At 36.5% G+C, this 14,607-nt stretch overlaps 1 protein-coding gene across 1 annotated transcript; it reads right to left on the reverse strand.

Annotated features, from left to right (window-relative positions):
• Positions 1-623: 623 nt before the first annotated feature.
• LOC136261672 (uncharacterized) lies at positions 624-13,567 on the reverse strand. Its single transcript, XM_066055711.1, has 3 exons — positions 13,402-13,567; positions 1,393-5,373; positions 624-932 (listed from the first exon to the last, which is right to left on the reverse strand). The coding sequence occupies exons 2-3, from the start codon at positions 5,367-5,369 to the stop codon at positions 830-832; spliced, it is 4,080 nt and encodes a 1,359-aa protein (XP_065911783.1). The 5' UTR covers positions 5,370-5,373; positions 13,402-13,567; the 3' UTR covers positions 624-829.
• Positions 13,568-14,607: the final 1,040 nt, after the last annotated feature.

The following is a 14,607-nucleotide window of genomic DNA, read 5'->3' on the forward strand; positions in this document are numbered from 1 at the left end:
TTATATGATTATAGCCCACCTAGGCCTCATACACAAGTTAAGATGTAAGATTGTCATAGTAAATAAAGGGAGAAGATAATATAAACAAACAATGGAAAGTCACTGACAGATAAGGTATCAATGTTTTGTGCTACAGTGTAGGGTAGGTATTTGTTACATAGTAACATATAGTCAGTCTGGCTGCATGCAACATACTGTACATACAGTATAATAGTTATGTGTAAAAGTTCCTTGTTGTATATATAGCTAAGTACGTATATATAGACATGCCAGAAGAGATAAGTAGTACTGCATGATTTCCCCTATAGCTACTTATTATGTAATTCAGTCTAACATGTGTATTCCTATTATGTATCCATAAAAAATGCTTTGACAGTACAGTGCAAATGACTTACATACGTATAACTCAATAATGTATTCACGAATTCTGATACAGATACTAATTAAGTTTGCTACATCACATAATGGCCCATACTGAACATACAGCTATATATATATATATGCATATATATATATATGCATACTGTAATTGTGCTACTGTACGTGTATGTGTTTAAGTACACGTTCAAAAATGATGCACTTGGTTGCTAAGTTGATAATCCACATACTTACTATATGAGAGCAGGACAGCAAACATTGCATTCATTATAAGCTATCACTACACATGATAATAATTGATAGCTACTTCACACATGGAATGGAAGAATATATGTACAACACCTACTGTAGTTATAGATATAAACATAAGCTATTGTGCATGTATCAGAGTCTAAGCAATTTACATAAATGAGGTGTTAACTATTCAGTTAAAGTGCCATGGAATGTTTATTTATGGATCACCAATTTCAATGGAGAGCAAAATGGAGTCTCTATAGTGAGCAAATCTGGAATTAGTGCTCTGAGCATCTTCCTCTACTTCTTTAACAGTTTCACTACACAAAAGAACAACAATAATCAAGTACATAACTAACCAAAACTACAATATCTAAACAACTACAAGTATGCAGTAAGTCATTTTGCAAAACAGTTAGTTATGTGTATCAATGACCTGAACCTAAATGGTATCCTTATTATATCATAGACACAACAGATAATACTAACGTGAAGCTCATTATAAGCTTAGTCAGAGTCGGTGCTAACAATTCATGCAATAGTGCAAATATGAAGTAATTTTCCATGTAACAAATAAAAGCAAATGCCAAAGTAACTGGAAAATGAAAGCATATAATTTAGTGTCAAATGCAAGTCTTTGTAAGTGAAATTTTGATAAAAGTGAGGTTGCGTTTTGACGATAATTACACAAGTACAATTTCACTGTTGTACTATTGCACTGTATTAATAGTAACTTAAATATGAACATTAAAACACCATACAAATACTGCAATTGCTCACAGTTCATCAATATAGGTGACTTGTGTTGACTGACTGAAGTTTCGGGATGATGCCAAACTTTGACATCTCTGAGGTTCAGTATTGACTGGTTTAGTCATAAATTTTATAGCATAAATATAATGACCAAGAAATATCAAGAAAATTACAATGGGAACAAAATACAGCCCATATGTTATTCCAACAATAGCTTCTGTAGTAAATCCATTTGCAATTGCAATTATTTTCAGGGAGGCTATCAGTAGCAAAGTATGAAGGATTATTCCATCATATTTGTTAAGAATGTTCAGTTTGTAGGGCTGTAGCAAATGATGCAAAAGAGCAATAAAGACACACACACAAATGAACAGGTACTTTTCAATAAATGGATCAGAGAAATCAAAAACTGCAATAACAAGAATCACTTGTCTACTAATAAGATACCCAGAAGCAAGCCAACGGTACTCATCCTTGTAACTGCCTTGAAACTGATCCAGTAGTGGCTTTATTCTTGAAAAGTCAATCTTATGATTTATGAATGGTTCTAGTAGTAGTATAAGAGGAAAGCCAAATCCTACCACCACCTCAAACAGTACGGCCATGATGACATAAGCTATATGACGACCAGTAAAAAACTTTATTCCCGGAGAAAGGTAAGCAAATACTCCATCCACATCAGTAAAGTAAACAGATCGAAGTAACTGCAGAGAAGTATTAACTATGGACACATATGCTAGTGTTAAAATAAGACAGATGGTAGGAATAGCTGCCTTGGCTATCAAAATAGCAAACCTCGATGAGTGTACTGCAAACTTGCTAAGTAGCCAAACAAAAAATAAAACTGCCATTGGGTGAGCAAAGTGTATGACATATTGATCGATTGTATCCATTCCTTGTACAAAACATACTCTAAAGAGAAATCCTGGATATAGCTTGAATATGGTACCACCAAACATTGGAAAAATTGAGCTTAAGTCATCAGAACGGCTTACAATTTCTCCTAACAAAATGTCCACTACACTGTAATAATAGATCATCCCATACAAATACCCTATGTTACATTTTATGTGGTGTAACCATAGCATTAAAACAAAAGTGGATACAATCACTATTACCCAGTAAACCATTACACCAATGATCACCAAGATTGTATACCCAGGATGACAATCATCAACATTGATACATTCAACAGAATCAAAAGGTATAGTATAGCCATCATCACAACTACCACAAGCTGGTCCTGTTCTGTGTGAGTCACACTGGTCATCCTGAACTGATGGTAACACAAACCTTCCTGGACTAATTTCCCTGTGTCTAGACTTACAATATGTATAAGGACATCGTGATACAGTGGTAGTATTGTCCACCATACCAAACCAGTAATCTCTCTTGATAGTTGGTTCAGGTGAACATGAAACAATGCCATCAGTGGTATAGCATTCACACTGCATTGTTACCTTGTTATAAGTGTATCCTGAATGACAACCAGTTAATTCTACTACCAGATCAAAGTGTAAAGAAACACTAAACAGATGCAGCTTTAATGGTGGTCCATTTTGAATACCAGTTATTTTTATGCCTCCAAACTTATCACTTATCAGAATAGGATTAGTTCCAGTGATCATATAGTTTGTACTGCCATTACTGGTGGTACAATTTTCTTCACAAGTTACAAAAAATATCACTGACTCAGCAGACTGGTTGTTATAACCCACAACCTGTGCTGGTATTTCTATCTCTTCACCAAGCATTATATCAGTAATGTAATAAGTTACACAATCCATATCAGTACATTTTGCTGGTTCTTCAAGTCTCACTTTGAATGGTTGAGTTGATATATCTTTGTCATGAACACTATCAAAACAAAAACTTTCTTTTGGAATGTAAAATGCAGAATTTAAATCAGATGAATTTTCAGTGGCAAGCAAGTCAGGACTACTATAATATATTGCATTACCTGCTGCTGAAGCACTGTTTTCTACAAAATCAAAGTAGCATAGTGAGTCATTAACAGCTTGAGGGGTTATCTCACTACATAACAGTTCACCATCAATCACTGGACAACCGTCAGCTTTCTGAACATTTCCATTGCAAATTTCATTACTGTTCTCATACGATAACCAATTACAATTTGGGGCATTTACATTAGGTGGCAAATCAATGTAGATTGCTCCTCCACGTACAAAAGCAAAATTTTGATGGAAGTTAAACCTAAAGTAGGAAATGTTTAGCAATACAAAGGAATCACCCAAAAACAGACCAGCACCATTATTGACTGTGTTTGAATGAAAAGTGGTGTCACCCACACCAACAAGTAAAACATCATTCACACTAAGAGCTCCTCCAAGATTATTTTCAAAGATTGTTGATTTACCCAATAGCAGTATAGCAAGTTTCCTATCAAGAATGTCATTGTGTGGACGCTTTACAACTCGTACAATTGAAGTACCACCTGAATTACCTATGAAGCTGCTATTGTATATAGTTAACAAAAATGCATCACTGCTTCTCAAGTCACCGTATATGACAGTGCCAGAACTATCACCAATGTTACGATGGAATTGAGAATTCTGTACATAAAATCTAAAACCTTTACCAACTATGCCATTGATGTAAAGTCCACCTCCCTGACGTTCAAAATAATTTTGAGTGAAATTCAGTTCCCTTACATTTAAATTGTAGTGATCTTCGAACACTTGATATGTCAGTAGTCCACCTCTGTTTGTAATAGATGTTCCATTGTTACAAATGGCCTTAATGTCATATAGTGAAATGTTAACATTAGAAGAATGGAGCTCAAAGTAAAGCAGAGCACTTCCAATATTATTGTAGAAATCTGAATGCCCAACATATGCAGTACTTTGGGACTGTACATCCATCTCAAGAAGACTAACTTGATACATTTTATTCTGGACAAAAATACAATTAGCCATAGCTAGATGTGAAGTTTGTCCTGCTATGACAAGGCCTATAACATTACGTCCATGACTGTTATTTGTAAAATTACAAAATGAAATGTTTAATATAGGAGTCACGGTGGTAGATGATGATGAATTTAACTGTATCATTAATGCAGAGGAATTGGTATAAGCTTGTACCACACTGTTATTCAAAAAGTCTGAATTGTAGAAATTAACATTCGGTGAATTTGTACTGTTAATCTTCACTGCACCTCCGCCATAACCACCATTATATGAAAAGGTGGTGTGATCAATTGTTATGTCAACAGGTACAGAAGCATTGGAATGGAAAACTTTTATAGCAGCACCATCAACTGTTGCACCACATTCACAGTCTATTGTGGAGTTATTTACTTCTCCAAAATGGCCATTACCACTAAATACACAACCAGATATATATAAACTAGCTTCTTCACCAGCACTGTCAACATATAATCCACCAGCTATGCTATGATTGTACACACTACAGCCAAGTCTACTTAGAACATCAATACATTCTATGACACCATTGTTGGCATTATTAATCACCTGTGTGCCAGTAATGTTTATGATACCAGCTACCATGTGTAGGTATAATGCACGCACTTTAGATTTCTTCAAAATACAACTGTCTATTGACAGATTAGTTACTTTAGTAAAGCTAATTCCTGCTAAAACACTTGTATTCCTGTATATGTCTCCCTTAGGATCACCACACCCATCCCATGTGATCCCTTCAATAACAACATTACTACAGTTATTACAGGATACTCCACCGGTATAGTTACACATTACAATGGTGTTACCCTGTCCTCGTATTGTAATAGCATTAAGGCTGTGTAACTCTACTATTGTAGTTAATGGGACTGAGTTGGATGCTATGTTGACACAATCATTACTCTGTAAATGGTTTAGTACATAACCAAGTGAAGAACAAGGATAATCTCCTTCCAAACAATCTTCAGTATCATTTCCATCTGTGTTGACAGTGATCTCTCGAGCACTTACAGGTCTTTCTGAGACCAAAGAAAACAAGATGAGAAATAAAGCAAAAGCAGACATTTCCCTGTAAATATAGCAGAATATGACACTACAATACGGTAAGGAAATTTGTAGTACTACAGTGGAACCTCTTCTATAACAAATACTTTTAAAAACTTGTTGCCCGCTTTTGACATTTGTTCTTTCAGAAGCTGAATGTACAGTGGCATGGGACCAAATTGTTGGCCTTATTACAGAGGTCCTTCATAATTGAATTTGTTAAAAGAGATTCCATTGTATTACTTGTTTAATTTGTGTGTGGATATATAGATTGGAGAGGATTAATAATACAGTGAAAGCACTTGTAAAGTGCAGATACTCTCCTGCTGTTAGCAGTGTAGCGTTAGAGGAGGACGAAAAAGTCTTCTTTATTATGGAGTGGACTGAACAGTAGTCTACTCTCAATATAAACAGGGAGACATTGTCATTTCTGTTAAGCTATATTATGAGCAAAAAAGTGGTTTAATATTTCCAACCCTAAAATCCTAACACTTTTGCAAAACAAAGTATATCTCCTTAAAGCTTACATGAAGATTGGTCGGAAAATTGAGTCTGCCTTGGTCTACCACACTTTTTTGCTTACTATTGAGGGTCATGTGATCTACCAAATAAAACTATGCAATTAAGATTAAGTGGTGTGTCCAACCTCCTCTGGTGTAGCCTATAGCTTGTATCTCATAAAGATTTGCATAATGATCTAAAATATTTCAGTGGCAAGATTTTTGTGTAAACACGACAACATGCAGACATTACATAGCTATATGTATAGCTCTTGTAGATGATCTTATTCCAAAGGCAATTGACCACACTAGTGCCAAAACGGATAGCAATTTCTATTTGGATATCCTTAAAAAATCCCTACTAAGGATAGTGACGTCATCATTACTTGTTGGAAAAGTTACATGTAGCTAATAAACATTAATTTTATACTACGTCTTTGATCACATACAAATTGAATCTCAATTATAACACTATGTGGAGAAAAAGAGCAAGTATAATAATAAGTTATAATTATAAAAGAAGTCATATCTATACCAAAAACAGCTGAGCTGTGAAAAATATTTGGCCCTTAAAATAGCCAGGGTGAAAAAGTTGTGAAATCAAATGTGGCAGCCAAGAAGTGGCTGCAACCATTCTTCACAGCTGGTTTGGTATAGATATCACTTCTTTTGTAATTATAAATCCCAAAACAGCCATGGTCTGGTTTTAGGGCTGACTTTTATTCAGTTGCTTTTTTTTCTTCTATGTTTTTTTCTTTACTGTGCTGTAATTGTTGTGATTCTGTTTTATGTAACGTTGAAACCACATGCTGTTATAGTTGAGATTCAATTTGAATGTGATGGGATGAAAAAAGTTGTAAAATCAAAGGTGGCAGCCAAGAAATGACTACCAATGCTAATATCAACCATTTTAATGACTGGCCATTAAAAATGGTTGACATTAGCATCATTGTAGTTATTTCTTGGCTGCCACCTTTGATCTTACAACTTCTTTCTTTTTGGCAGCCACACCCTTTATCACAGCTAGGCTGCTTTTGGTATAGATGCAAACTACTCCAGCATCTTTATGATGTCCACATCATCACCTCTGTAACTGTCATCACATTCAAAACTGCTACTAGAGTAGGTTAAATTGTTGAGCTGTGGTTTCACTATACTACGAATCATCTTGGAGGGTAATTACAAATCTTTGAAAAGTACCCACATACGTATAGCCAGAAAGTTTTGAGGGACAAAACTTTAGTGCATTTTATGAGTAGTAATAGCTTCGTCAAAATATAATTGTGAAGTGTTTTAGGTTTATACGTAAAAATTATAGCCATTACCTTAACTACCAAAACCATTTGGGAATTAAAAATGTGAAAATTGTATTTTACAAAGCTTCACAAAAGTTTCATCCCGCAAAATTCCTGGCTATACAGTATTTAACTTTACCAGGAATATACGCACTAGCTAGTAATGATTGACAAGCTCTGAACAAATGACTTCAACCACTTCCTATTCCACAACTAACATTGCAACACTGTCAATTAACAACCTATGGTTGTATAGTCACTTGAACGTAAACAATTACCACGTAACGAAAGCCAATACAGTGTACATCTTCAATGCTTCATGGGGGCTAAACCATACAGAATACGAAGATGAACCATAGACCAAAGTTGTCAGAATAGCAAGACTTTGGTTGTATAATGTTAGTAGCAGGTAGGGAAGATGTGATGTCACATTATCAACCAAGGCTTGCACTAATCTTGGCCAAACAGAAAAGGCCTTTTTTATAAAAGGAGCATGTACTGAAAAATTCTTTGATTAGCAACATTACCATACAGCTAGCTGGGAGCATCTTGCCAATGAAACCACTAAAGTACAAGGCAAACAATTACAATATACTCTCCCACATGGGAGAGTATAAAGGAGGTACTGTTCAATCAAGTGGAAGTTCACAACTAGAGACTATTCATGCTCTTGATGAGTGAATGAGTGCTCTGGAAGAGCAATTATTGTGAGGTCATGTTAATCTTGCTCTTGTATTGTACAATTCACAGGGGATGAAGCAAGCACATTACACACAGCAACATTACTAAGATAGGGGAAGAAAGTGGTTCCTGTGCCTACATAATTATGCATGATAAAAGTGTGAACTTGTAAGCAACATTTATACATACACATAATTATATGCAAATAGAAACAAGGTTCTCCATTACGTACATGATACATAACATAAGTACTAGGGTATTTGTCTGACTGAATTAAATTCATAGCAGCATTGGTAGTGTATACACACCTTAGTCTTATAAGGCAGCTGAAAGTTCATGATTACAATTGTATACTGGGTACGTAATTGTACATAGAGCTGATCCTTTGTTTGCAGGGTTGACTATTCTGTGACTACTAATCATATCAGAAGTTACTGCATTATACCACCACAAAGTTTGAAATGGCACTTTTTTTTCTATCCACTGAGAAAAATATGCATTCACCATTATACGCTTAAGTGTGATTGGATTTGATATAACTCAGCTTCCAAATCAAAGACATGTTCTTATCATTTATGGATTGCTGGCATAATTAATACACTAACATAATTCACACTATGTTTTTTCAGAACTGGCAAGTCTGGTTTCTGCAGTAGGTTTTAATTCTTAGACTCTATTAAGCCACAAGTTGAGATCTGGTACCATTCAATGGCCATGGCTTTGTTGGAATGGTGTGTAGTGAGATTATAAGCCTCAGAAGTTGTGTTCTCCTTCATTTAGAACTGATTTGAGAGGAAGGATGGTCCTTAGAGAACCTAAATCTGACCCCTGGATACCACTGGTCTTGTTGTTTCATTTTATATTCCTATATTAAGCCCACTCACCTAGACCCACCCACTACCCCTATTACTGCTACCACTTGTGATATTATCACTGCACAAAAGAAGTTTCCAAAACAGGGCATATATTTTGGCATCAGAAACTTAATAATAATAATAATATACATGCACCCACACAGTGATAGTGAAAAAATAAATGAAATACTGTCAAGTTACTATACTACAATTACTTTTAAAATCACCATAAAGCTTTGTGCGTTAATGCCGAGTTTAGTCAAATTCGGTCACATACACAAGAACACAGTTGTTGCTTCAATCAAGCATCATTATTCAGTTATGACAATATTTGTATGTTAGTACATTTCATTAGATAAGCTACGTATACAGCTTCATTCTTGAAAAATTTAGAGATGCAAAGATATACTGCATCAGGAGCATGTACATGATTATCACATATCACAAGGAACATTTTGTGCCCTGAGGCACTAAGTACTCCTTACTGTATAATATCAAGCACTCATCATTCTAACTATCGCCTTGTCGCAAAGTGAACAGGCTAACTTGATAAGTATACTTTTTCAACTACAGCGCATTTGCTTTAAGATCATGTTATTAATCGCGATGGTTAGAAAGACTGACTCTGAAATGTGATCTGCATGTTACTGAAAACCTTGACTAATAATGAAATTATCGAATATGGTCATTTTGAGTATCTACACTAGTAGGACTTAAACACCACCTGGAGTCTTCAGGTAAAAATTTAATTCCTTCTTCAGCCCATATAATAGCAGTAAGAAGGGACAGCTGAAATAGATTTGTACTATCTTGTTTATGCATTAATGATCCCTACTAGCTGGTATTTTTCTTTAAACTTGTTTGGTAACTGCATAATTCATCATTGTAATTCACAGGCTTTAACCTTCTCACAGGTCCCTAGTGGGATAGCATTTAATAAAATAATTAGTAAACATCAAACATGCAGATGTATGAGGTAATAATTTCACAACAAAATACAAGCCCTTAAACCAATTATTAATATGCAGAGCAGCCATTTCACCTATTTTCTACCCATTACACAGCCCTAGAACAAGATGTGAAGCTAACCTAGAATCATACTGTATCCTTCGACTATTGGAGGTACAGTGGTAAAATTACAGATCATTCATGCTTTATTCATATGTGATAGACAATGCACAAAGCCACTGATGTGCTGCCACAAACTGACACCTTTTGTTGCAAGTGAAAAGAATGGAACAAAATAGGATGATAGAGGTAAGTATATAACATGTATGTTGTACCTAGCTTGAAGGTTTTCATAAGCTGGTTTCTGGTTGATATTGTTTTGTAAGAAAGTACAAACCTCATGATCCTTACTATATAGTATTACAGATTAGCAACTGGTAAATTGGTCCCAGATTATTCCCTAGGTAGAGCCGCTCAATTTCGAAAACATTTAAACAGGCATGCGTGTCTAAGTGCTAAGACACAATCTATGTACACGTAAGGTATAGTCAGCTAACAAGAGTGAAATAATTGAGACTATTGTTGCACTTTATCATAATTAGTATCGTGATAATAATATCCACACAAAATAGCCAAGCTGTATAAAGGGTGTGGCCTTTAAAATTTATCCTCAACATTATTGCAGCCATCACTTTTTGATTTCATAACTTTTTTCACCCAGGCTCTTTGAAGGCTGCACCCTTTTTATACTGCTGGGTTGTTTTTGTGTGGATTTCACATCTTTTTGTAGTTCAAATATATACCCAAATAAATACCATTAATATAGTTTGTGCTGCTTAAAGGTTAAAGAATCATGCTCAGTAACAACTGTACAAAAAACAAAGATGCTAGGGAAATGTAACAACAATAACACCAATGCATCAAAAGAACCAAACATAGGCTTGCTAAAATTATAGAATGTCAAAAACATCAACGAGAATTTGTCTCATGCCTTTATCACAAATGATCGGTGTATTGACCAACTTTACCATTCAAAAAATAATTACAAAAAACAACCAGGACTTCCATATTTGGTCTGGACATTAATCACTTAACACATATGTGGAACATTCAAACTTGAAATTTTAAAAGGCTGACAGCTATAATGATAAAATATAATGGCTCCTAATATTTACATAGCATTACGTTCAACAGCAGATAGAAGGCAAGATAAAGTAAAGAAAAGTATATCACTTATGCTAATGCAATTAAGAAGAAAAATCCATTTAAATGTTGTGTAAATATCATACACTACAATAGTAGTGTATAGTAGGGACCACAAAGGAGTAGGCGTGGCCCACGAAATAATATCACCCAAAAAACAGCTTCAATTTCCCCTAACGATGATCAGGCAGTATGGTTAGGTGAAACTAAGCGTTCAGATCAACCCGAAATGCTTTCAACAAGCTGCTACAGAATTTAAAAATAATTTATTTAATGGAATTTTCTACTGACTGAGTAAGTAACTCACTGACTGATGCCTTCAGACAAGCGTAACTCAATAATGGCTAAGGCTACGGGCTTGTCACTTTTTGACGTCGCTTCGGCCCGACAGGTGCCTTTTGGCATACCGCAGTACGTACAATGCATTCTTCATGGACTTACCAGTCCTCCTTTGTGTCCCATTCATCTTTGCTGACAGCGAAAAGTGTCGATTTGGTGATAGCACATGATGGCTTCCCTTCGTAACGGAAATCGTCCGTATTTGTCATAGTGGCTATTTTGATATCAGAGGTGTTTTTCAAAAACAGTTCTTGATTCATACTGCTGTGTAACGGGTTGAAAATAGCCGACAACGAAGTGTAATGGATACTTTACTTTTCAGATGATAATTGATATAACTGGGGCGCGGCACCATTTCTTTCTTTCAGTATGCGTGGATTGCAGAGATGCTTTTTGAACAGTTCTTGATTCAAAATGCTGCGTAAAGGGTTGAACATAGCCGACAACGAAGCGTAATGGATACTTCACTTTTCAGACGAACGACAATTGGGGCGTGCGGTGCCATTTCAGATGCGGTATGCATGGGTTCACCAGTCATAATTATTATTTACAAAAAAAAGTTAACAAACAAGTACACAGAAAAATTTGGAATTTTCAACTAGAGTAGGGACCACAACACATTGATAAAAAGTACTGAAACAAGCTGGAGTAGTGCATGATCAGTATTAATTCACAGTAAAACAATAAAAAGTGTTATGTCCCTACTGTGCTCAAGATACCATAATGGAAATGCACAGTAGGGATATAACACTTCTTATTGTTGTACTCTAATTTATTTACTTCCACAAGTGGTGCCAGCCAGCTGGCTATAACTCTGCAGGGTCGATAAGGAAGTATTCTGTTTTAACTCCATCTTTTTCTTCTCCCCTCTATGTGTTGAGACCCTGGGTGCTTGGGGATCATGTGCACATTCATTAGTGAGGTGGTAGGTTCCCTGGTAATGGAGCAGTCTGGAGATAATAGAGCCACCCAATTTTTTGATTCAGAGGGTTGCTATTCTAGTTGATGCTCAACGTGGTAATGCTGCATTAGTAATGACAACAATTCCATCAAAACAGGATTGGGCAGAGTTTGCTTCTCTGCCCACAGTTTGAGTGAGGCAAAGACTTTCTATTCTTTATATTTGTAAAAAAAAAGTCTAAGTCATGGAGCAAAACTATTGATTTAAATAATCTTTTTTTAAAAAGTAGGTGAACATCATGATAATGACAACATACAGGAATAGCTATATACAAGGTAAGGGGGGCCTAGAATCAGGGGTACACAACTACCTGAAACACAGGTAGCTGGATCCATGGCAAGACAAAACCATAAAATACAATACACAATTACAACAGTAACTAAAAAACAGTTAAAAGTTCTGTAATATCCCACAATTCTGACGAATGAGCATCGAAGATCCTATAGGAGCATGAAATGGCAACTCGAGCAACTTGTTCGAAAATAGATCTAATCGAGCATTTTTGTAGATGACAAACTCTACATAAATTAGATATTGTTGATGGTAAGAAGTGACCTAGACACTCAACTTCAATTGTAAGTTCAACAAATAAGCCAGTATGTTCAAGGTCTGAAAGTAAAGGACCATAACGAGCTACTTTCCTAGAGCTGGCAGCTGCAAAGTGTTGTTCTGTATTGGTAACAACTGACAGTTCCAGTAAAATATTGCCATCATCGGAAATCAAAACTATATCTGGCCTACGTACTTGATGATGATGAGAAGCTTGGGGGAACAGTGCTTGGTGGGCTAGTGCCAGCCAAGTGACCAGGGAGATCAGCATAAAGTTTATAACAAGGTGGTAAGTTCTTCTAAACAGTCATGCATTGAAGATCTGAATTATGATGCTTCTGTACCAATTGTTCCAGTTTCTAAGTTGCACCAGCTAGCTGTATAGATATATGTACGTACTTGTCAGCCGGTTGAAAATTGAACCCACAGATGCACAGCAGGCGTTCCCAATAACTACCTATCTGGGAAAAAGACGAAGGCTACAGTCATGTCTTGCCGGCCCAGGGTCAGTTAACTTTTTTGTGCATGCATGAGTGGAGGAGGCCGGGTGGTCTGACTCGGCCTTTATGCACTGGATTGCCCTCGGGATTGCTCTACTATATAGCACAAATTAAAAAGCCAGCCCACCTTAGGCTAATAGCTTATCACGCTGACCGGGCGACAAAACTAGACAAAATTAACTACCACGCTTTACGTTTTGTAACTAGAACTAGGGTAACATACCTTTGAGGTCAAGCTGACGATGAAATGAGACTTAACCGCGCTACACAGTGTCGCTGATCGCGCCCAGTAACAAATTCCCGAATATCGCAGTCGTCAGTGTCTAGATCAGTATAAATTTTGTTGCTGTATACTCATTAGCACTCAGTATCAACGCAGGCCCATGAGGCGCCTGTAAGTCCTGTAAGTGTAATTAGACGTCGTTGATCACGTGATTTATGTACGTTACTAATTCTAGAGCCTCCCCGGCAGTGTTTATTCTAGGATTTCTCCTTTTGGGGGGAAATCAGGAATTTTGGGGATGACCAGGTGAAAGTCTGTGTCCAAGTTCACAACTACATAGCTATATAAAACAGTTGAAATAGTTTCCAATCACAGCAGTGTCATGAGTGTTGATTTTTGTGATTGGGTGAAGCCAGATCTTTAGGTTGGTAGAGCTTGATGTATGAGTGCAGTAGTCAGCGGCGGAGGAAGTAGTTGATATGAGGGGGGGCTGGGCTGACCCAGACTTATTTCTATAGTTTGGTAAGGTGAGACCAAAAAATAAATAAATAAATAAATAAAAATAAAAAGATCACAACCAACTGACAAGAGTTTTCCACCTGACCAGCTACCATTTCTAGCTGATAAACCACATAAAAATCCTTACATAGCTCGCTACACACTGACTACTTTATTAGAGTGACTGCTCTATCAAGACACACGGTAGTGTGTCGTACGGCCCAAGAAGCCGGCGCGCAACACCCGTGAGTATATTGACAGGAAGAAAGAAAACGCAATTTTCGCACCTCCGTAGCCCTGTGCTTCCTTGATGAAACAAGACGATTTTTGCTGTGGACACTCCCTCCACCTTCAGCACTCCACATTCCAAATTAGAGCGAAATCGCTTCACGCGTTCCCGAGATATGCGACTTCAAAAATTGGCTTAGTTTCTTCGTTTTTTTTTTTCTTCTTATTTTTCTTCCTCTTTCGCACACTTACAAAAACTGCTATAAAACGCGAACGCCATATCCGATTGCCTTGAAATTTGGCACACAGAAGGGGGGTATAAAGGCGCATCTCTGTACCAACTTTGGCTAGGATACGATAAACAGGTAAAGAGTTATGATCGATTATGCACGAAAAATAACACCAATATGTTGTCACGCCTACAGGGTAAACCGCGTATGGGAAGACGCTGAAAATCGGTGGGTGAATAGGTTAACTATT

The sequence above is a fragment of the Dysidea avara genome, chromosome 7 (genome assembly GCF_963678975.1).
Source record: "Dysidea avara chromosome 7, odDysAvar1.4, whole genome shotgun sequence".
Classification (NCBI taxonomy): domain Eukaryota; kingdom Metazoa; phylum Porifera; class Demospongiae; order Dictyoceratida; family Dysideidae; genus Dysidea; species Dysidea avara.

Excerpts from the sequence above, each read along its gene's own strand:
- LOC136261672 (XM_066055711.1), bottom strand. The coding sequence starts at position 5,369 with ATGTCTGCTTTTGCTTTATTTCTCATCTTGTTTTCTTTGGTCTCAGAA. Across the intron at positions 933-1,392 it reads GTCACCTATATTGATGAACT|TGAAACTGTTAAAGAAGTAG; the intron begins GTGAGCAATTGC and ends TCTTTTGTGTAG.